The sequence below is a fragment of the Urocampus carinirostris genome, chromosome 3, assembly GCF_059441175.1.
Source record: "Urocampus carinirostris isolate Australia breed hairy pipefish chromosome 3, RoL_Ucar_1.0, whole genome shotgun sequence".
Classification (NCBI taxonomy): Eukaryota; Metazoa; Chordata; class Actinopteri; order Syngnathiformes; family Syngnathidae; genus Urocampus; species Urocampus carinirostris.
This window is the reverse complement of record NC_142351.1, coordinates 5,187,602-5,212,170: the sequence shown is the minus strand read 5'-3', so window position 1 is coordinate 5,212,170 and position 24,569 is coordinate 5,187,602. Positions and strand designations below refer to the sequence as shown.

Sequence of the window (24,569 nt, the reverse complement as noted above, 5' to 3'; positions counted from 1 at the left end):
CCCCATTTCCCGTAAAATAAAACGTCGTGTGAGAAACGTCACACTTTTGGGTCCTGATCCGGTTCTTGACATATATATCAGTTTGTTTGTCTGTTTTTGTGTGTGTCCACGTAAGAAAAGGGGGAAGGAGTTTAGATATGACCACCATCTTTCACAGGCGGTTAGGTAAGTTACCCTAGATCACAGGTGTCAAACAGGCGGCCGGCTAAGGGATTGAATCCGGCCCGCGAGACAACACTCAGAGAAGCACAAGAGAAAAATAAGCTGAGGTTGAAATATGTCCACTTGATGTTGCCAAAGCCAGGTGCCTCTCACAAAGACACTGTATTTGTATTCTCTCTCTCTCTCTCTCTCTCTCTCTCTCTCTCACTTATTTTGCTCTAACTTCTTTTTTGCCTTTGTCTCCCTTTCTCTCTTCCTACCCTTCGCGCTTTCTTTTCTCCCCTTCTGTATTTCTATTTTTCTTTGGATTTCTTTCATACTCTCCCTTTCTTTCCCCCTCTCTCACGACTTCTCTTGTTTCTCACGCTCTCTCCCTTTTTTTCTTTCTTTGTCCCACCCTCTCTCCTTTTTCCTCCCTCTTTCTCTCATTTCTTTATCTCTCTTTTTCTTTCTCATTAATCTACTAGTCCGGCCCCCGACAGAATGTTTGTTTTATTGTGTGGCCCCCCAGAGTTAAAATGAGTTTGACCCCTCTGCCCTAGATGTAAAAAATGTCCCCAAAAAGCTGACCCAGCATATTCGGTTTTGTTGGCTCAGCATTTATCCCGCAAAGATATTTCCCTCTCCCAGGCCAAGACGACATCGAATATCAACACCATTTCAGGATTTTGGTCTTCATCTAGACTCTTATATTGCGTTCCAGAAAAGTGGAAGATGGAGGTCTAGGTTGCAAAGCCAGGGTACAAATCTTTCTCCGACTTTGCAACAAGGACTTTTTCTGGTCGGGGGTTGGACAACTACGACTTCCCACTTAACTTGGAATGCTTTGAGTTTGTTATCTGGTACCATCCAAATAAGATAAAGCAGACTTCCCAATTTTCTGGAATGCAGCATTAACCTTTGGGTTTTCCATGCTCACAAATGACCCGGCCAAAAAGGGGAAATGCCACCCAGAAATGGTTTCGCGCCTCAACAGGGGTGCACAACCCTTTTACCGCTAATTAAAGTTTGTGAAACAATAACAGCACTTTTAGGTCAGAGACTGAACAGTGCAGTGCCATATGCTGTCTGTCGGATTAATTTGGGATATTAATCTCTGGCTGATATGAGAGTCAAGGAAGATGCAGATTTGATATCAACAGGAGGCCCCCAGTTACCGCGGGGAGAAAAACGGACCCACTCCTCTGAATGACTCCTCTTTCTCACCGTGGCCCGGTGACGCGATTCTTTTTATTAGAAGAAGTCAAGCAGTTGTAAAAACATACCATGATGAGTTTCCTGTACCCTTCAAAATAAAGACTGAAAGTATGCGTGTTTTAAAACAGAATTATTTAAAAGAGTAGAAAAATAGAGAACAGAGAATAAACAACAGTATGAAAGCAAGTATATTCCATCAGAGCCATTTGTAACGTGAGTAACTGAGAAAATTACAAATAACTCAATGTAATATACCTTACACTGTCCCAGTCAGATGCGGAGATTATAATTCACGCGTTTCTTACTTCCCGTGTCGATTACTGTAACGCACTACTCTCCGGATTCCCGAAGTCCAAAATCAAGAGCCTTCAGCTGGTACAAAATGCTGCAGTGAGGCTTTTAACTGAGACAAAAAAGTTTGATCACGTGACCCCGATTTTAGCGAAGCTGCATTGGCTCCCTATTAACTTAAGATATGATTTTAAGGTTCAGTTGGTAGTATGCATGGACTTGTTCCCTCATGTCTTTCAGATTTAATTTCCCCCTATGTTCCGGTTCGGAGCCTTCGCTCTGAAAACGCTGGTCTATTAGTGATCCCAAGAGCCAAGAAGAAATCGGCAGGTTCGAGAGCGTTCTCCATTCGGGACCCTGTGCTGTGGAATGCTCTCCCACCTGAGATTCGATCTGCAACCTCAGTGGAAATGTTTAAATCCAAGCTTAAAACACACTTCTATTCTATAGCATATGAATAACCTATATTTTATGTTGACAATATCTGTGTAGGCAGCACGGCGGCGCAGTGGTTAGCGCTTGTGCGGCACAGTTCATGTCATGGGAACCTCCTGCGTGGGTTCAAATCCAGCTCCAGACTTCCTGTGCAGAGTTTGTATGTTCTCCCCGTGCTTGCGTGGGTTTCCTCCGGGCACTCCGGTTTCCTCCCACATTCCCAAAACATGCATTTCAGGTGAATTGGCTGGTCCAAATTGTCCCTAGGTGTGAATGAGCGAATGAGTTGTCTGTCCCTGTGTGCCCTGCGATTGGCTGGCAACCAGTCGAGGGTGTCCCCTGCCCACTGCCCGGAGATGGCTGGGATGGGCTCCAGCCCCCCCGCGACCCTAATGAGGATAAGCGATACGGCTAATGAGATGAGATGAGAATATCTGTGTATCATTTGCCCTCATGTAGGTTTTAGATGATGGGATGGTGTCATAACAGTGTATGGTTTGCAATAGTCTTTGATCTGTGCAGCCCTTTGAGACTCTTTGTAATTAAGGGCTATACAACATGACTTTACTTGCCGTGTAAGTTGCATAGCACCAAAGCAGGATCTAAAAGGAATGACTTTTGTATATTATTATTGCTATTATTATCCTTTAAATATGTTTGAAGCATTTTTTTAATATAAAGAATAATGCATGAATGCATTTATGCCCAATGCATTCATGCCCCATGCTACTCCTATTTATACATTGCATTTACTTATTCAAATCTTTTATGATTAAAAATGTTTAAAATTAATCACACCGCACTGTATCATATTTATTTTTGCTCTTATTATTGAAAGATAACCATACTCACCAACATTACCGCTTTACGCGCATTTCTCCCCTAAAAACGGCTCACAATTTTATTTTTACCGCTTTTTCAAATTCAAACTACAAAAAATGATCGACTTGAGAATAGTAAGATTGTCAACAGCTGCTTTATTTTGAAGCAAGACTGTGCGTCAATACACCGCTCCAATAATCCATTAGAGTTACTTTTTGGTAAAACAGGCACGTTTTTTTATTTTATTTTTTAAAATATTTTTATTCCTCAATATCATGAAGCCTGACAACAGATTTTAGGGTGCACTTTCAAATTTGAGGCCAATTTGGGGTTTTTAGGGAATATCACTTTGCAATTGACCCCGATTTTGGCTATCCTGCATTGGCTCCCTGTAAGCTTAAGATGTGATTGTAAGGTTCTGTTGGTAGTATACAAAATCATGCATGGACTTGCTCCCTCATATCTTTCAGATTGAATTTCCCCCTATGTTCCGGTCTTCACTCTGCCTTCAGCCTTCACTCTGAAAATGCTTGTTTACCAGTGATCCCAAGAGCCAAGAAGAAATTCGCAGGTACGAGAGTGTTCCCAGTGCTGTGGAATGCTCAGCCCCTGAGATTCGATCTGCAATCTCAGTGGAAATGTTTAAATCTAAGCTTAAAACATACTTATATTCTATAGCATATGAATAACCTAGATTTTATGTTGACAATATCTGTGTATTATTTTCCCTCATGTAGGTTTTAAATCAGGGGATGGCGTCATAATAGTCTGTAGTTTGCCATAATCTGTGCAGCCCTTTGAGACTCTTTGTGATCAAGGGCGTCACAAATAAACATGACTTGACTTAAAACAAATACCTGAGCAAGTTGTTGATGGACGAGGTGCCACGGTCAATGCTTCTCAGCACGTCACCCGTTTTACGGCTCACGTGCCAGCGGAGCGAGAGGGCGTGCAGGTGGGCAAACAGTTGCACTTGCACCACTCTGTTGGTGAACTGCTGCACTCGAATCCACAGGAATGAGCGCAGGTTGCTGACGAAACCAGAAGCTCCTGCAAGAGAATACTGGAGTAACTTGGGATAATACAGCCTTCTCTGAGATGGATGGCAACGAATGTTCTGTAAGCAAATTTACATAAGCTGAACTTTATCACTTTTTGCGCAAATGATATCGAACAAGGGTTGGGAACCTTCGGCCCGCAAGCCACACATGGCTTTTTAACGAGTCCATCTACCTTGGAGACGAAATTGAAGCGATGCAAATTTTGAATGTGTTCTTCCATTTGAAGCTTGAGCGAAGCCAATTGTATTACACCATTAGCCCGATACAACGTCATGACCATTGAAGGCTTATTAAACAATATATGTTCACTGTCGAGGTACTTAACGATGACACAGAACAAACTGTAAACAACCAAAAATGCCAGCAAAGCACTCGGAGCAGTTCGATTGGGTGAGTGGTGGGGACGGCCAGAGCTTTGCACACTTCCTTCTGTCTCTCACCCAGCGCCGTCTGCCATACTTGTTTGCATTATTTTGAGTTACCTTCACCAAAGAACCTTGAAACCATTATTTGGGGCAAAAAGACTCAACACTTAACTAACTGTGGGAGGGAGACATATTTTTTGTGGTATATTTACTATATTGATACGGTGTTGTAGAAAATAAACTAGCATTTGTAGAATAGATTTGCATACATTTAGAAAGAAATGTAGAAAGACTTGCTTACAGTTGGGAGAAATGTTGTTTACATCTCGCGAAGGTCTCGGCGGACGAATTAGTATAAACAATCCTCCTCAAGGGAGGACAAGAGATAACGGCAAAGGGCAAGGTGACATAAACTGGCATAAACTTAAAAAGACTTCCAAATAAGGACGGAACCCTGGGCATGTACGCCTTCAGGCGTGAAAAGGGACGGGGCCAAACCGGATACACGAGCTATGTTGAAAACTATAAAGACACACGCATATCTTTGATTCGCTGAGTCTCTTGTTGAAATTGTGTATCAATAACAAGAACTCCCTCTTACGTCATTTTGAGTCCTGCATTTCTTTGAACACGTATGAGACGATTCAACAATTTGGTCTTATCTTCAACAACGGGACACAGGCTATGGCATTATTATTATTTCATAAATTTGATCAAATCATCAAACATCAAGTGAAATAAAATGCGCTGAAAAATTTGCTTTTGTCTAGAGAGTGAGTTTAGCTGTGTACATATATAAATGTTTTTGAGATGAAGTGTTTGAGGAGTATGTTAGGAGTGACAGAATTGGATAGATTGAGAAATGAAATTGTGAGAGCCAGAACTGGAGTAGTAGTGGAACTGAGCATGTGTGTGGATAAGAGAGTACTCGGTTGGTTTGGACACATCGAGAGAATGGATGAGGGGTGAATGTTGAAAAGGATCTGCGGAGCAGAAGTAAATGGAAGGAGACCAAGAGGAAGGCCGCGATTGACGTGGATGGATGGTGTTATGAGTCCACTGCAGGAAAGAGGTCTTTATAGTGGAAGCTAGAGCTCTTGTTGGTGATAGGAATGAGTGGACAGGTATTAAAAAGTGTTCTAAGGGACGGGCAGGGCACCCGTATGACGCGGCAAGGGTAAACCAGCGAAAGCTGTCTGTCCCTGCTGTTGAACAGAAGAGTGTGTTGTGTCACCCTGACCAGAGTGACACGGGCGCTTTCTTGTGTCCTGTTTCATCTGGAGGGACGAAAGCATGACCGACTTGGGTGCAGAGGTGCTTAACTTGTTTGGGTGTTTACGCATTCGGGTTTGGCCATGGTCCAAAAATGTGTGTTTTTGCTCCTTTTTCCCCTTTTTTATTTTCTTTATTTTTGTGACTGTGTTTTTTTGCTTTCGAGGGATATGACCAGGGAAGATAGATATATATACGTATGCATATACACACACACACACACACCGCTAAGACAGTTTCTTCCCCAGAGCCATTACCACCCTAAACACACACCGCACAAAAAACTGAAAAACTCTTGCAAAAACACTACCTCATACGAACGTAAATGGTACTCATGTCTATGTTTCTTGCACAATGTTGTTAGGATTGTATAATTATATTTATCCTACAGTTGACATTTAATATGTTATATGTGTTCTCAGCCATTTTGAAGAGTTCTCAGCCTGTAAACTACTTTCCAAGGCCATGAGTTGTGTTTTGATATACAGACTGTGTTTTGTTCTCACATACCAACGGATGTACCCTGACCTAGAATGACCTCTTCATGCCATAACTCAAGATTGTTTTTCACCAAAGAGCCGTGAGAAGAAGGAAATGAAGTCTTACCCAGGACAAAAGGAAACCTTCCATCATCGGCCGGAAACCAGGCTTTCCAAAGAAGACTGATTAATTCTACGTAGCAAAAGTTAGAATACAGTCTCCTTTGTTAGATAGAATCCCCGCCCCTCAGTAAAGAGGCATGTATTACAGGGCAAAAAACATAATAAAAAGAAGGAGATTCGGAGATTTTTTCAGAGCCCAGCTAGCGAGCAAGCGAGGAGATTCCTAACAGCTCGATCTCCGGGGCTCTCAATATGATGATTAATAAAGTAACTAATTATAAAGAACCGATTCTCTTTGTCCTATATTGCAGAGCGTTTTATTAAAAATGTTGGGGACATGAACCTAACAAATGTTGAATGCACTATGTTTACTGCTCACCTTGCACAATGTTGACTATTTTTTTGCACTATGATTACTATTTTTTGCACCAAATGCATATTGCACAAACCCTTACAATACCAAACTGTATGTAACATCCTACATGCAGACATTTCTTGTGTAAATTATAACTATAACCTTATCCTCCTTGTTTTATAACCTTATGTTTCTCTGTTCCTTTACCTTCTTGGATTTTTTACCTCACTGTGAATGTGTGAAACTGGAGTGTCATGCCCAATTTCGTTGTCACAATATGTTAACCCATTTTGTAACAATGACAATAAAGGTATATTCTATTCTAAATATATATTTATATACACAGCTTTCATGGCTCGTTGAGTGAAAAAAGGTTCCTGGTCCCTGATCTAGAATATGTGAATACAGCCAGTCAGTTAGGGAATTGCTAATTAGCTGTGGAAGGGATGCTAGCCTGCATTAAGCAGAGCCTTAAGCTTTCAAAACAGGCTCTCAGGGTGTAAGACTATTTCATACATCAATTTATCCTGCAAGCTTGTGTGATCTTGTTATTTACACACTATAAAGCACACCCCAAAAAAAGTGTTTTGGATATTGCTTTCATAAATAAAAGGTGTACTGGACAAAGGGGTACATGGAATTAAAAATACATTACGGGCCAGAATGGCACAAAAATGTAAAAAGTAATGACGTGACTGATCACAATTGCATAACATTTGATGCAACGGGAATTGAACCTGGAATGCGGCGGAGGGCTAAACTGTGGCGCTCACTAGTTGCTCCATGGCGCTTTTTCAAAAATGTTTGATAATGGAAAAATATATGGTTTTTGTAAGAACACAAACTGGACATGGTTTTTTTTTTTATGTTTTTCAAGGATAATATACACATTTCCTCCTTATGAAGGCTTTTATTTTTTTGCTGCTCCAGCCTTTTTTTGGGGGGGTCCAATGTCTTTTTCCCATTTTTTAGGTTGCCGCCCCCAGGACAGTCAATGTAGTTTTCCATAACGTCCACATGATGGTGAAAAAGTTTCGTGAGAGGTAAAAAAAAAAAACGTGGTACAGCAGTCACCTTGGGACCAAAGTGGTCGCAGGTTCGATTCCCAGTTCCTTAGAGTTAAATGTTATAGTCGTTGGGCAAGAATGTGAACCCCCGATATGTAGGTCGGCGCCTTGCATGGCTGACCGCTATCGGTGTGTGAGTGAATGGGTATTGTGTGAAGTGCATCAAAGGTCCTCAGTGACTGGTTAAAGCGCTATATAAATGCAGTCGATTTACCAGTTATTGTACTTTTATTTCTTAAATGTTTGAGCTATGAATTGGGTTTGCTCTTGGTTTAAATCCATAATAGAGCATTAAACATATAAATAATTAAAGATTTATACTTCGCGAGACCTTTTTAGAACGCAACAACCATGAAAAATGAGGGCCACCTTGTATTTTTGGTTTTTGCTTTGCTAATGTGACTCACAGTCAAAAACAATGATCCAGTCGGCTCAAAGATCATCCCACCCCTCATTTATTATAGGTGTGTCAATGCAGAGCCTCGTACTCATTGCCCCATTTCCCTTGATGGGCGTGTGCATTAAATAAACTTAAAGGTAACATACCTGCCCCTCCACCTTGCAAGAACTTAAGCAAGACATACGAGCACACGGTTTTGGTGAGAGTACTCCAGCTGCTGCCATCGGTCAGTTCATTCACTGTAAAAGTGAAAAAAGAAATGCAATTATTAAAAACATGAAGACATCGAGTAAAGATGTTGCGCTTCCGTTACAAAACTTGCCTATATTTTTATAGAAAATGGGTACAAAGACATTGACTGCCCTTTCCACCCCCAGCAACCCCAAACAGAAAAGGACAAGCAGCTGGAGGAAGACGCTGCCCCGAGGCCACATATAAGGTAACAGCAGCCTGACCTTCTTCGAGAACCCCTGCCAAGTCGATTGGTTCTCTTCTTCTCTGCCCAGGAGCCTCTGAAACCAGAAAACCGAATCATTTCCGATTAAAAAGACAATGTTGTTAAGTGTTCCCGCTAAGCTGCCCGCACATTCTCAGCGCAAGTCAAAGTTACAGTGCATGAAGGTAAAAATACACGGGTTCCCCTGACGTTGTGTCCTAAATGCGGTATTTTGAAGTCGAGTCGAAGTAGGACTATGTTGAGTAAAGTTAGAAGAGAACCGGCTTCTTCGGCTCGGCTCACTAAAAGGAACCGGCTCTTTTGGGTCCTAAACGGCTCTTCGGGTTGTTTTTGCTTCTTTAATCCCAACATGACCAAATATTATGTAAAATTATGCACACGATGACATAAAGGAAGGGGGGAATAGAACAAAAAAGAAAAAATACCAAAATGAAAAAGTAGTGAAAAGCTGAGAAAAAAAGAAACAAAGGGAAGAGAAAAAAAAGGAAAAATTTAGAAAAAAACACGGAAAAAAGAAAAGAAAGAAATGTAGTAAAAAGTAAATGGAGAACAAAAAGAAAATAGTAACAAAAAAGTAGAAAAAAACACGGAAAAAAGAAGAAAAAGTTTGTGTTGCATTCAAATAATTTCCAATTATATCAAGTCAATCTTGTTGCCAACATTGTACTTCCACTAAAAAATGAGATTAAGTAGAGTTCTGTATCTTACAACCGACTAAATAAGCCCCCAAAAATGTTAATATTATGCGACAAAATATACCAGGAAATAAAAAATGGATATCTTGTGAAAGAATTGTAAGAACAAACGACGTTTGTAGGCCGTACAACCTATGCAATAGTACATGAGTCAATTCATTCAAAAGAGGAATAATTTTGCAAAATGTAACTTGATGTCAAGTTTTGGACATGTTTGATAATTAATTATCTTGCCACACTTGGGATTATGGTTGCTCACTGTTGTTTCAAGCGTTGCTCACAGACTTTGTGTGAATGCTCAGACCCCTGGAAAATTACAGGGAGCATTGATGTTGTTGTATTTCTCCTCACCTGTCCGCTCTGCTCTACATCGCGCTCATCTTCATTTATAAGCAGCATATACGGTTTCTTGGGCAACCCTGGGGCTTTAAGGCCAAGAAAGAAGAGCAGTCCTGTGCCCACATAGCGCAGCAGCCACAAGCCGAACTGCACCTAAGACAGGGATGTCAAAGTCAATTGCACAAGGGGCCAAACTTAAAAAAACACATAAGGTCGCGGGCCAACCGGGATAAACATTTATTGAACACACTTAAACTGAATATTTTTGGAACATAAATATGAATAAAAACAGACAAGAATATTAAATTTAAACCTTAAATCACTTATACAGTACCGTATTTTCCGCACTATAAAGCGCACCTAAAAGCCTTTATTTTTTTCAAAAGCTGACCATGCGCCTTATAATACAGTGCGCCTTATATATGGTTCAATATTAAGTTGCAAAGTCTTGCAACTAATCCAAGCAGCCGCCGACTAGATTTTCCCCCGAACGCGAGTAGTTCGCGGTGTATGCTGGGATTTATATACCGGCGTTTCATTGGCTAACCAATGTGTCAATCATCATTTGAATCGATCACTATTGGCTAAAGTTATTCGGAGGTCAAGGGGGCAAATCCTTTTTATCATTTACAGGCTGGCATAGGCTAAAGGGGCAAAACAAAGCCTGCAATTGGCCGAAGAAGATGAACATGAATCACACGTTGGGTTGCACTACGGCATAGAGAAAACATTTTTTACTATTCTGTATTTGTAAATATTTGACTCTCCTGGATTTAATACACTCACGGTTGTAAGTAGACCGTGGTTACGTATCATTATTGAACGTGATGGCTGCAAGAAAACTTAGGTGAGCTATGCGGCTTTATATTTTCCCTGTATCTTGTTTTAGAACGATCTTGATGTTTCAGGGATGAGACCATTTTTAAACTAAATTCAATTCAAAGTGTTTATTGTCATATGCACAGTAAAGAACCCAGTTTCCCTGCACAATAAAATTCTGACTTTGCTGTCCACACAGTTGCCAGCAAAAAATAAAATGGAAACAAAGAAATGTTTGGCATTTCTTGAATCCCAAGACTTTAACCTTCCGAATGATATTTGGAATGATGCATTTGAGTGATTGGTGACATCGTACAGAGACTGTTTCCGTACATGTCTGAGACACGTATTTGCTTCTTTGCAAGCTTTCGGAATGTTAAGGGGGTAATAAGTTTGACTGGACTATCTGACTGTTTTGTCAACGTTCCCATTGTAGCGCCTTATAATCCGGTGTGCCTTATGTATGGAAAATGAGGGACCAAAAACTATTTTTTGGGGGTGCGCCCTATAACCCGGTGCGCCTTATAGTGCGTAAAATACGGAATTTATTATTTTGCTCTAAATAAAAATATCTTGTTAAATTATACAACTTAAAACTTAACTTAAACAACTCAACATTAAAATAGCATTCAAATTCCTTTGCTCCTATGTCAATGTATATATAAAAAAAAAACTTAAATATCGCAAAAGATTTTGCTCTCCTTAATTTATCTCCTGTCAAAAGTAGAAATATGAAAATGCTACACAAATTATTTTGTAAAAACGTCAACATTCTGAGAACAGAGAGGCTGGTGTGCTTACCTTTGGGAGGGAGTGCTTGCACTTTTTGCATAGCTCCACCCATCACTCCCACTCAGCCTATCAAATAACTAAGTTCTCTTCCGGTGTTTTGGCGTATTTACAATTTGTTCCGTAGATTCATGAAAAAGTATCTGAACACTCAACACAGATTATATAGTGAGCTTTTATATAAAGGATTCTTTAGCGTTGTACAGCCAAAACGAGGTTTTTTTTTATGTGTGACACCTTGACTGTAAATTGTAGTGAAAACGTTCACTATATATTCTGAAAAGTACTGCTTTGAATACAGTCTTGGTTTGACCCTGCGTGTATCTGAACAGGATCAATGGCTCAAGTTTTGAACGAGATGGAGAAAATTTGCATGCAATTAAATTAGTCTCTAGAAATGGCCATATCTGGCTCGCGAGCCATACGTTCCCGACCCCTGGTATATACAGTGGGACCTCGGTTACCGCGGTTAATGGGGACCAAAACCGCCCGCGAAAAGTGAAAATCTGCGAAGTAGCGACGCCCCTCCAAAAATGCTTAAAAAAATAAAACTTTTTTTTTTCTTTTTTAAAATTATTTTATTCTATTATTATTATTTAGACCTGCGAAGCTCTGAACCCGCAAATGTGGAACCACGGAGTAGCGACACCCCTTCAAAAATGCTTAAAAATATATATTTTTTAATTTTTAAAAATTATTTTATTATTATTTTTTAGACCTGCGAAGCTCTGAACCCGCGAACATGGAACCACGAAGTAGCGACTCCCCTTCAAAAATGCTTAAAAAAAATATACATATTTTTTATTTATTGATTTTTTTTCAATTATATTATTTTATTATTATTATTTTTTAGACTTGCGAAGCTATGAACCCGCGAACATGGAACCACGAAGTAGCGACGGCCCTTCAAAAATGCTTAAAAAATATATATATTTTTTTAATTAATTAATTTATTTTCAATTATTTTATTATTTATTTTTTATCTTTATTATTTTATTTTATTATTATTATTTTTTAGACCTGCAAAGCTATGAACCCGCGAACATGGAACCACGAAGTAGCGACGGCCCTTCAAAAATGCTTAAAAAATATATATATATATTTTATTTTTATTATTTTATTTTGTTATTATTATTTTTTAGACCTGCGAAGCTCGGAACTAGAAGTAGCGACGGCCCTTCCAAAATGCTTTAAAAAAAAAAAAAAAAAAAAAAAAAAAAAAAAAAAAAAAAAAAAAATAAAAAAAAAAAAAAATTATATATATATATATATATATATATATATATTTTATTATTTATTTTTATCATTTTATTATTTATTTTTATTATTTTATTTTAATTTTTTTTAGGCCCGCGAAGCTCTGAATCCGCGAACGTCGAAGCGCGAAGTCCCACTGTAGTATGGTATACGTCATAAATGAAGGAATAGGTACATTTACTAAAACGTCAGAATATGATGTCCAAGAATGAGACGGCGTTGTTCATATTGACGGGCCATTAATAACAATAATGTAAAATGGTCTTGCGGGCCGGATATGATTACACGGCGGGCCGGACGTGGCCCGGGGGCCGGGAGTTTGACAGGTGTGACCTAAGAGATGACATGGACAAATACAGATAAACACCCAATGAAAAAGGCAACTGATGTAAACCTGTTTGTAAACTGTGTGTCGCATTCAGATGTTGAAGTGGGAGGGGATAAATGTGGCCTTGTGCGCCGGGCTAGCTTAACTGTAGATAAAATGACTCAGCAGATAAGGAGGAGCCGCTCGCGAGGCAAACAAACGAGAAACAAGACTGACAGCATAAACGCGAGGAAGTGGTGTTCCCTCTAAGAAAATCTAGCCAGCGCACAAAAATCAGGGATCAAAATGACTAATTAAGAAGCGACTTAAGTCAAAGTTACAGTGCATGGAGGGAAAAATACACGGGTTCCCCGAACGCTGTGTTCTAAATGCGGTATTTTTAAGTCAATGTCGAAGTAGAACAAAGTTGAGTAAAGTTAGTAGAGTTTGTCGAGAACCGGCTTCTTCGGCTCACCAAAAGGAACCGGCTCTTTCGGGTCCTAAACGGCTCTTCAGGTTGTTTTTGCTTCTTAAATCTCAACATGGGGGCAGCACAGTGGCGCAGTGGTTAGCGCATGTGCGGCACAGTTCATGTCTTGGGAACCTCCTGCGTGGGTTCAAATCCAGCTCCAGACTTCCTGTGCGGAGTTTGTATGTTCTCCCCGTGCTTGCGTGGGTTTCTTCCGGGCACTCCGGTTTCCTCCCACATTCCAAAAACATGCATGTAAGGTGAATTGGCCGGTCCCAATTGTCCCTAGGTATGAATGAGTGAGTTGTCTGTCCCCGTGTGCTCTGCGATTGGCTAGCAACCAGTTCAGGGTGTCCCCTGCCCACTGCCCGATGATTGCTGGGATGGGCTCCAGCACCCCCGCGACCCTACTGAGGATAAGCGGTGTAGAAATCTCAACATGACCAAATATTATGTAAAACTATGCACAAAATGACTTAAAAGACAGTGTTCTGTATACATGTGTACAAGAATGACAATAAAGTATATCTGAATCTGACTCACAATTTTATACTACTGCAAACTTCATTTAGAGTAAATTAAGACATCACATTTTTGGAGCATCCTTGGCATCGAGTCCAGTACTATAAATAACATGTCTCTCACCTGTTGCGGGGTGTCCTCCAGACCCCACCACCAGTGCGGACTGAACCACGAGACGAATGCCAGGTTCTCAGCTGCGAACGCTGTAGCCCAGAACAGCAACAACGCCGCACTGTGGCCCCGGGTTCGATCCATGACAAGAGCCCTGCGCCTCTCCACACTCAGTAAGGCGATTCCCCAAACCCAGGCCAGGGTAGAGAAGGAGCCATAGAGGAACACATATCCAGGCAGCTCGCCTCCTTGTGCGGCCCGCCACACCATCCCACCGAGAAACTGAAGCAACACCAAGCCGGAAGTGGCGAGTTGGAGTGCGTAGAGACGGGAGCGGGGGATGAACTTGGGTTCCATGGCTGTTCCATACTTTTTGTAGAAGATGGAATGGATGGTGCCGAGGAAGAATGAAACGGTGAGCAGGACGGACGGCGTCAGCGTGAAATAAAAGCAGGGGGCGATTCCTTCGTCCACCCACGTGTGGGAGATCGGAAGGCCGGCTTCACAATAGCTGTGCACGAACATCTTGATGCCTGTCGAGTCGTAACAGAAAACAGGAGAGACAGCTTGAGAACAGAGGCAAGATCGGGCCTCCCCAAGAAAAACAGTCCGACCCGAACCAGGCCCGGTAGTACCAAAGCCCGAACGATTACCGTAAATTCCGGACTGTGCTGCGAGCGTGTTGCCAGTAGCGTTTTGCTACCCTTCACAGGCACGGTTTGGGATGAAAGTTATAATATTATTATTAAAGCTTTGAAAACTCTCTCGGTGTACCGTCTTTCTTTGTAAATATGTGTAACCATGTATAATATGTATTTGCAACTGTATATTTTTGTAATGTATTTATTTTGGACACTTATTCTGATAAGTCTTGCACTGACCAATTAAAAAGAAGGGGCGTAACAGACGCGGGGGATGACGGGAAGTGGGTACCGGTATATGTGAGTGTTTGTGGACACGGCAGACAATAGTGGATATATATTTTTCCCACCCTTACCTTTGGAAATATACACTTTTTTTCCTTGGATTACCTTTAACGGGACCCGGACTCTGCAGGTCTGCAACCAATGTTAACTACTGGTATCATTTTCCGTAATTTTGCCGGCTGCGGGTTTTGAACTGCGTACCTTATGTTCAGTTAAAATCGCGGGACTCAAAGTAGGGTTTGGGTTGATTTTGTGATTATGTTACATGTTATAATGTGGGCGCATGCGGCTTATATGCAGGTGCGGCTTGTGTAAGTACAAAAGCGGCTATCCTCTTAAAATGTGGTGGGTGCGGCTTATAATCAGGTACGCTCTATAGTCCGGAATTTACGTTAACTTGATTTGCAGGACCGAGATCGAAGCAAACCTGAAATTTCATATTTTATTTACGAGAACTCTGGAGAAGAGGCGATTTGAAATAACAAATTAGAGAGCCAAATGTTCTCCTGGCCTAGTTTATTGTTATGTATGTGTGTGGCCATCTTCCCACACCAGCATTTCTTTGGCATGTGCAATACAAGCATTTCTTAGACCCACTCAAATAAATAAATGCATTTTGGCGGTTTGCGCTGGCGTTTGAACTTTATTTTTGATTTTATTTATTTATTTTATTTACTTCTATCTACCGAGAGAGCTAACTGTGGTCATTGTGCTTGCTGTTTACGTTCCACCGGATGCTAAGGTTAGCATAGCGCTAAGTCTCCTGCCCGCTGCTATCAATAAACAGCAGCTTGCACACCCCAACGGAGCTTTTATCGTCACCGGTGACTTCAATCGGGCATGTTTAAGGACTGTACTTCCCAAATCCATTCAATACGTGGACTGAGCAATTTGGGAAAAAAAAACAAAAAAACTGGACCGTGTGTACAGTAAGATCAAACATCTAGTTGGATCGGCCCATCTCTGTCTGTCCCTCACCCCCTCATACACCCCCCCCCCCCCCCCTCCGGAGGAAAACAAAGCCTATACAACAAGGACAGTACAAACATCTTCTTTGTTCCTTTATCTCTTTGTTTTCCTTGTATCCTCAATGTAAAATGTGGACCTGGAGTGCCACGTCCAATTTCGTTGTCACAATATATCCCATGTTGTAACAATGACAATAAAGGTATATTCTATTCTATTCTATTCTTCTATTTAAAACATGCCTTTTCTTAATTTTACCACTTTCATGCTACACTAACAAAAAACGCGAGGACGAGAATGAAAATCACACTCCACCCCGAATGTACATGCCCACTCTCCACGCCCACGCCCACTCCACCTTGACCCTTCCCCGCTTCCCTGTGAGTTGGCTGTCCCGGAACGGTTTTGCTAAAAGTATGATAAAAGCAAATAGCTGCTTTGGGAAAAATAAAAGGCTCTTTGAAATCAGTTCGGGCATTGTTAACACTAACTGCAGAGTTTTTAAGGAAAAAAAGCTGTACGATTATTTTGTATTTTGTTCGGGAAAATACGACAGTTTGTACGGGCATGGAGCCGTGTAGGTTGACAGGTATGGAACAGGTTCGCAGGAACTTCAGGTATCCTTGGTGCCCTGCTATAAAGGACATACACAAAATAATGTATATGCTTGACAGCGCTACCCACTGGATCAGTTTGAAGTCTAATATGTGCACAAATTGGAAGTGACAGTGTGTTAACAGTGTTCTTAATCAGGGTTGGGTAGGGTTACTTTAACTTGATTACTTTCAATAACTTTTGGATTACTCCAATACAAAATATGCTAATAAAAGACCAAAGAAACTAAATATGAATAAAAGTACTAGATTTTGTGCAGGCTTGGGGAGTAACGGAATACATGGAACGGCAAAAATGATGTTGGCAAGCTGTTTGGATTTATTTTCATTTTGTTTCTGTCGCATTTAATGTTCGTTTTGCCGGAGAACAAAGAGATCAAAGCCAGGAGAGAAAGCTTACCACGTGTTGTGAGTCATCATTTTATTTATATTTAGTTTATTTTGTCTTTTATTAGCATAATTGGTATTGGAGTCATCCAAAAGTAATTGAAAGTAATCAAGTCAGAGTAACCCTACCCAACCCTGTTCTTAATGATCAGGTATGGAACAGGTTCGCGCGAACTTCAGGCCTCCTTGGTGCCCTGCTATAATGACATAAACAAAATAATGTATACGCTTGTCAGCGCTACCCACCGGATCAGTTTGAAGTCTAATATGTTCACAAATTGAAAGTGACACTCCTAAACAGTCTTCTTCATGATCATAGATTACTTTCAGTGAAATAAAATATAAAAATAACCATTCAGACATGAAAGCCGTTAACCTAAAATCGCCCCTGTTGAGAACCCAGTTTTGCTGCTACGTTGACTTAGAAATAACACAACTTCGCTCAATTCTAAGCGGTCATACAGAAACTACTAGTAACCCTACCCACTTTTAACCGTCAAGTGCAATTTTACCTGGTTAGTTCTCACCTCAAACGACGCTCCAGCTGTCTGTTCTCTATCAAGACTTAAACACGATGAACCGGATTACGAATTTCTTCAAGCGTCATCGGTTTAGTTTTGCTTCTGGCCGTTGGGTGACGTCGTGCGCGTTAGACAACATCTTCTCCAACCTTGGCAGAAATGATCAGTTACGAAAAAGAAGAACGTCATGGAGACGCGCTTGTTCCAGACTTCAGCGCCCCCTAAATGTCACCGGCTTTCATAAGACTGAACACTCTTCTTCTACGAAGGTTATTGGTAGATGTCTCAACTCAATGTGATGACTCGATAGCGCCTTTGACAGGATTGGAGTGTGAACTGAGAGCTTGCAGGGAAAAATTCACGGTTAAATTCATGGGCGAAACCAAGTAGTGTTTGGGGGTTCAACTTAAGCAGCTCCAGGAAGGATCGCATGCAATGTTCCCTAGCAACGCTTGAAACAACAGTGAGCAACCATAATCCCAAGTGTGGCAAGATAATTAATTCCAAAATTTGACATCAAGTGACATTTTGCTGAGTTTCCGGCAATGCAAAATTATTTTTCTCTTTTGAATGAATCGACTCATGTACTATTGCAAAGGTTCTTTCACAAGATATCCATTTCTTTTTTTTTCCTGATATATTTTGTCGCATAATATTAACATTTTTGGGGGTTTATTTAGTCGGTTGCAAGATACAGAACTGTACTTAGTCATATTTTTTAGTCGAAGTACAATGTTGGCAACAAGATTCACTTGATACAATTGGAAATTATTTGAATGCAACACAAACTTTTTCTTCTTTTTCCCGTGTTTTTTCTCTACTTTTTTTTAAATTCCTTTAAAAAAAGTCTCATTGTGTTTATTTTTTCCGAGCTGTTACTTTTTTCTTTTTGTTCTCCATTTACTTTTTTCCTACGTTTCTTTCTTTTCTTTTTTTTCTGGCTTTTTTTCTAAATTTTTCCTTCTTTTTTCTCTTCCTTTTGTTTCTTTTTTCCCAGCTTTTCACTCCTTTTTCATTTTGGTATTTTTTTCTTTTTTGTTCTGTTCTCCCCTTCTTTTAAGTCATTTTGTGATTAGTTTTACATAATATTTGGTCATGTTGGGATGAAAGAAGCAAAAACAACCAGAAGAGCCGTTTAGGATCCGAAAGAGCCGGTTCCTTTTAGTGAGCCGAGCCGAAGAAGCCGGTTCTCGACAAACTCTACTAACTTTACTCCACTTCATTCTACTTCAACTCGACTTAAAAATACCGCGTTTAGGACACAACGTCAGGGGAACCCGTGTATTTTGACCTTCTTGCACTGTCACTTTGACTTAAGTCGCTTCTTAATAATAGTAATTTTGAGCCCTCATTTTTGTGCGCTGGCTAGATTTTCTTGTGCGCTGAGAATGTGCAAGCAGTGCGCAATTGTGCACGCGCGCAGTTTAGAGGGAACACTGATCGCATGTTTGAGAGATTCCTTATCCTAAACGCTGGATACAAAATGAGAAAATAAAACAAAACCAAAAACGAGAACGCAGCGTCGGAAATAGTCCACTGCCTTGAAATGGTTCAGCCCATTTAATTCCTAGCATCCTTCCTCTTAAATAATTACAAAGTGTTGAATAGAATGCGCAATTGTCTACTTGGTATCATGCTTCTTTTATTGTATGTGGGAGACCGGAGAGTAGTGCGTTACAGTCATCGAGACGGGAGGGAACAAACGCGTGAATTATAATCCATACCTGTCACGCTCCAGGGCTCCATGCCCTTACAAACTGTCGTATTTTCTTTTGCAAAATACAAAATAATCTTACACCATATTTTTTTCTTCAAATGTGTTTATTTATGTCGTTTAACATGTTATATTGTACATGTGTTTCCTTATGTCATATATATTGTGAATTCACATTTTGTTGTGAGAGTTGCTCGACATGAATGAGGTTTATTATCAAAAAAGTTCAAAAATTAAGTAGCTTGGACGTTCACTGTAGAAGGAAAAAATAGAATTAAGTGGTTAGCGGCGCGGTGGTTAGCGCTTGTGCGGCACAGTTCATGTCATGGGAACCTGTCGTGGGTTCAAATCCAGCTCCAGACTTCCTGTGCGGAGTTTGTATGTTCTCCCCGTGCTTGCGTGGGTTTCCTCCGGGCACTCCGGTTTCCTCCCACGTTCCAAAAACATGCATTTCAGGTGAATTGGCCGGTCCAAGATTGTCCCTAGGTGTGAATGAGCGAATGAGTTGTCTGTCCCTGTGTGCCCTGCGATTGGCTGGCAACCAGTTCAGGGTGTCCCATGCCCACTGCCCGGAGATGACTGGGATGGGCTCCAGCCCCCCCGCGACCCTAATGAGGATAAGCGGTACGGCTGATGAGATGAGATGATGAATATATTTTCTAATTATTAATTCATTTTCTACATTAAATTAATGTTGGTAATATATTGATTAAAGGGATAACCACAAACCTGTCCTTTTTTCTTAACATCTTTATGTAACCGCGGTGCACCTGTCCCACCAAAGATCCACATTCACGCTGGACTGAATGATGAGGTTTTTATTACAGTTTCTGCAAATGAAATGAGTCACAACACGTGGTTAGCTTCACTGCTGGCTTTGATCTCTTTGATCTCGTTGGCAGCTTGCTCTGTAGACTGCCCAAAGCATATCAAAGAGCTTTCTTTTCAATTTACATGAAATACATTTTTACATCCATTTTAACAAGATACTTTTAACAAGAGACCTTATAGTGTTTTTTTAACGTTTACAATGAATTCAACAAATTTTTCTTTAGTCTGAATTTTAACCAACATCATCCTTTTTATAAATATGAGAAAATAGAAATAAGAACAATGATGAGTATAAAAACGGGTACAATTTACCTGCAAATGAAATGAGTCACAACACGTGATTAGGTTCTCTGCTGGCTTTGATCTCGTTGGCAGATCGCTTTGTAGACTGCCCAAAGCATATCTTTTCATCTCTTCTCATCTCATCAGCTGCACCGCTTATCCTCAGTAGGGTCGCGGGGATGCTGGAGCCCATCCCAGCAATCATCGGGCAGTGGGCATGGGGACACCCTGGACTAGTTGCCAGCCAATCGCAGGGCACACGGGGACAGACAATTCACTCTCTCAGTCACACCTAGGGACAATTTGGACCGGCCAAATTGACATAAAATACATTTTAGAATATCACAATACATTTTTACATCTATTTTAACAAGATACTGTTAACAAGAGATCGTAAAGTGTTTTTTTTTTTTACGTTTACAATGAATTCAACATATTTTTTTGGGGTCTGAATTTTAACCAACATCATCCTTTTTATATATTTGAGAAAATAGAAATAAGAACAATAATGAGTATAAAAACGCAAATGAAATGAGTCACAACACGTGATTAGCTTCTCTGCTGGCTTTGATCTTTTTGATCTCTACAAGGGGAATTAACATTTTAGCACAACAGAAACAAAACGAGAATAAATCCAAACAGCTTGACAACATCAATCACATTACTGTGCATTTTGAGAGATTTGTCAGCTGTGGTTATAATGTTTAAAATTAACTTTTTTTGTGGAGCACCAAAAGATGTGTCTTACCGTTGGCAGCTCGCTCTGTAGACTGCCAACAAAACCCCGCCTTCCGGTCACATGTCAAAAGCCAAAACAAACCCTACCCCGTACCAGCAGGTGGCACTGTTGGACTCATCATTGCAGGACACTTACCAAAAACTATACACATATTTCAGCAGGAATTTCAATAAAACAAAAGTTATTATTACACTCGTTACATTTATACAACATAATAATTCGTAATATAATGCATCAAAGCAAGTGAGCCGTTTGAGAGCCGGCTCTCTTTAATGAGTTGAGCCGAAAAAGCCGGTTCTCTAAAAAGAGACGGACTTTCTTTCACTACACAACTACCACATGAAATCCGATGTTGAATGATGCATGATGGGAAATCCCCAGGCGGCAGACGCATGCGCACAGTAGCATCAAACCGCTCCCTTCGTTTGCAACGAAAAAACGATACCGAGATAGAGGCTACCGCGGCGAACTCGTTAGACTTGATTGATTTGCCGTTTCTTGATAGTCGATGTTTACCGGATGGTACCCATCATTGACAAATTTGCATTTTTCCCTACAGATTTTCTTGTACGTCGTACACGTCTTAAAATGCATAATAAACCTACTTTGTACAGCAAAAACATACAGGTTGACAGGTATGGAAATGTATATTAAATTTGGACTTATCATACAAAACAAAAAAGAAAAAGCAATACATTTCAATTTGTGTAGAAAAAAATACAGTAGTCAAAACTTGTCAACAAACTTGTTTTGGGGGGTTAAGTTTTGGAATATGACCAAAATTACCAACATGAAAATAATATATGCTCAAGAATTTGCCTCTTAGGTAGAGTTAAACATGTCACTATTATTTTCTTTTTACTTTATTTTGGTTACTTTTTTTCTGCTTGCTTTTCTCTGTATTTCTGTCTGTTCGCTTGGAAAATGTAAATTATACAATGTTCAAAATGTAGTACTGTATATGTATAACTTTTGTTTTATTGAAATTCCTGCTGAAATATGTGTATAGTTTTTGGTAAGTGTCTCCTGCAAAGATGAATCCAACAGTGCCACCTGCTGGTATGGGGTAGGGTTTAGTTTGGCTTTTGACATGTGACCGGAAGGCGGGGTTTTGTTGGCAGGTTTTGTTGGTGCTTGACCAAAGAAGTTAATCTTAAACATTATAACCACAGTTGACAAATCTCTCAACATGCACAGTAATGTGATTGATGTCTTCAAGCTGTTTGAATTAATTTTCGTTTTGACCTGTGTCAAACCTACCTTTCCTTTCTAAAGTACTTGAAAAAGTAGTGGCACAGCAGCTGAATGATTTCATATCCGAGAATAACCTTTTTGAATCTATGCAATCGGGATTCAGGGCTAACCACTCTACTGAGACAGCTCTGATCAAGGTAACAAATGATCTCCTACTGGCAATGGATTCTGGCGCTTCATCACTTTTGCTGCTGCTGGATCTTAGTGCTGCTTTTGACACAGTGCACCACAATATCCTACTAGAACGGTTGGAAAAATGGATTGATCTCTCAGGAACCGTCCTCTCGTGGTTCAGATCCTACCTCTCAGATAAGACGCACTGTGTTAAATATGGTGAAATGACATCTGAGCACTTTAATGTTACCTGTGGTGTTCCGCAGGGTTCAATGCTTGGCCCCCTTCTTTTCAGCATTTACATGCTTCCATTAGGTGATATTATTCGCAAGTACAATATCAGCTTCCACTGCTACGCAGACGACACTCAACTATATCTTCCGTTGGAGGAATCTTCCACACTAAACTGTGGAAATTTGGAGGCCTGCCTCATTGAGATAAAAGAGTGGATGTCACTCAATTTCTTAAGTCTTAACTCTGAAAAGACCGAAATGTTAGTCATTGGTCCATCTAAATGCCGTGACCTATTCTCAAAAACTGCTGTGAACATTGACAAATGTCACATCACACAGAGTGACTCAGTTAAAAATTTAGGTGTCATATTTGAACCTGATCTATCCTTTGAAATGCATGTAAAGAAAATTACTAGAACCGCTTTCTTCCATCTTCGTAACATTGCTAAAATCCGTTCAATACGGTCTCAGTCGGATGCGGAAATTATAATTCATACGTTTGTTACCTCCCGTCTCGATTACTGTAATGCACTACTCTCTGGTCTCCCGAAGTCTGGAATCAAGTCCCTTCAGCTGGTACAAAATGCCGCAGCGAGGCTTTTAACTAGGAGAAAAAAGTCCGATCACATCACACCGATTTTGGCTAAACTGCATTGGCTCCCAGTTAGCCTTAGATGTGATTTCAAGGTTCTCTTAGTATTATACAAAATCATACATGGACTTGCTCCCTCTTATCTTTCAGATCTGATTTCCCCCTATGTCCCGGTCCGAAGCCTACGATCTGAGAGTGCCGGTCTTCTGGTGATCCCAAGAGCAAAGAAGTGTTCTGCTGGTTCGAGAGCGTTCTCCATTCGGGCACCGGTGCTGTGGAATGCTCTTCCCCCTGAGACCGGATCTGCAACCTCAGTGGAAATGTTTAAATCTAAGCTTAAAACTCACTTCTACTCCATAGCATATGAATAACCTACTCTTCTCGTCGGCTGAAAGATAGTCTGTATAATATAGTGTAATAATCTGTGAAGCCCTTTGAGACTCTTCGTGATTTAGGGCTATACAAATAAAAATGACTTGACTTGACTTAACAGTAGTTACAATAGACACATCTTCGTATCGACTTATTCCAGATTTTATTGGCCAACCAATGTGTCAATTATCATTTGACCCAGTCACGTTTGGCTAGAGTTCTTCGGAGGTAAAGGAGGCGTTGTCGTTTTTGCAATACAGACCGGGATAGGCTAATGCAGGCTGAGGACAGAGAAGCGAAGCCGCAATTGGCCGAAAAGTTGTCCATCAAAAGTTCAGAGGTTAACGGCCTCTAGAAAATTGTTTTAGAAGTCTGTTTATTAATAAACGGGATTTAGGGGGCTAAATACACAGCTCGTAACAAGGCAGAGATACTTTTCGACTGATTTCTTTTACCCATCGGTATTAAGGTGTGTTTTGAAGTAAACCTTTTTATACGCTCGGATTCACTGGACTCACGCGGATCTTACGTACTATCATGGGATTTCATGGCTGCAAGACCATGTCCTTGGTGAGCTACGTCAGATTTATAATTTCTGGGATGAGTAGATTATGAAATCTTGATATTTTGAAAGCCAAGAGTTGAAGTATCGGACTCATTCTCGGCCCCTGCAAGGCTTTGATGCTAGGTCCTTAGCTTGGCCTTGATGCTAAGTCCTTAGCTTGGCCTTGGCCTTAGGTCCTTAGCTTGGCCTTGATGCTAAGTCCTTAGCTTGGCCTTTTGTGTACTTTCTATGAAGTCACTATCTTTGATTTTTGCATTTCGGAGATGGAATATGAGCTTGCTCTGTCCACTCCACGCATCGGCCCGGTATTGCAGTACCTCCGGGAACGGTGCATTCGCAATGATCGCAGCAAGGCTTTAGGGCTAGGACCTTAGCTTGGCCTTTTGGCTGAGAGTAAGTGTCCCGGCTCCTAGGCTTTGTAGCGTATTATGAACTGACCGATAACGGATAATGAATAACGAAGATAGATCAATAACCCTTAAAAACCCCTCATTTTAACATGATTAGTTTTGATGGGGGTTTGGGGTTTTTAAGGGTTATTGTTCTATCTTCGTTATTCATTATCCATTATCCGTTATCGGTCAGTTCATAATACGCTACAAAGCCTAGGAGCCGGGACACTTACTCTCAGCCAAAAGGCCAAGCTAAGGTCCTAGTCCTAAAGC

The 24,569-nt window shown here is 40.6% G+C and overlaps 1 protein-coding gene and 1 pseudogene across 1 annotated transcript in view; one reads left to right on the top strand and one right to left on the bottom strand.

The window, feature by feature from the left end:
* abcb6a (ATP binding cassette subfamily B member 6 (LAN blood group) a) overlaps positions 1-17,439 on the bottom strand; it is a 38,874-nt gene extending 21,435 nt beyond the window's left edge. The window contains exons 1-6 of the mRNA XM_088330420.1: positions 17,215-17,439; positions 13,807-14,327; positions 9,533-9,673; positions 8,352-8,541; positions 8,176-8,268; positions 3,765-3,957 (exon numbers count right to left, since the gene is read on the bottom strand). Of these exons, the coding sequence (XP_088186546.1) occupies positions 3,765-3,957; positions 8,176-8,268; positions 8,352-8,541; positions 9,533-9,673; positions 13,807-14,319 (1,130 nt within the window). The 5' untranslated portion in view covers positions 14,320-14,327; positions 17,215-17,439. The remainder of the gene's footprint in view (positions 1-3,764; positions 3,958-8,175; positions 8,269-8,351; positions 8,542-9,532; positions 9,674-13,806; positions 14,328-17,214) is intronic.
* A 6,638-nt stretch (positions 17,440-24,077) lies between these two features.
* Positions 24,078-24,243, top strand: LOC148368445 (U2 spliceosomal RNA; annotated as a pseudogene).
* Positions 24,244-24,569: the final 326 nt, after the last annotated feature.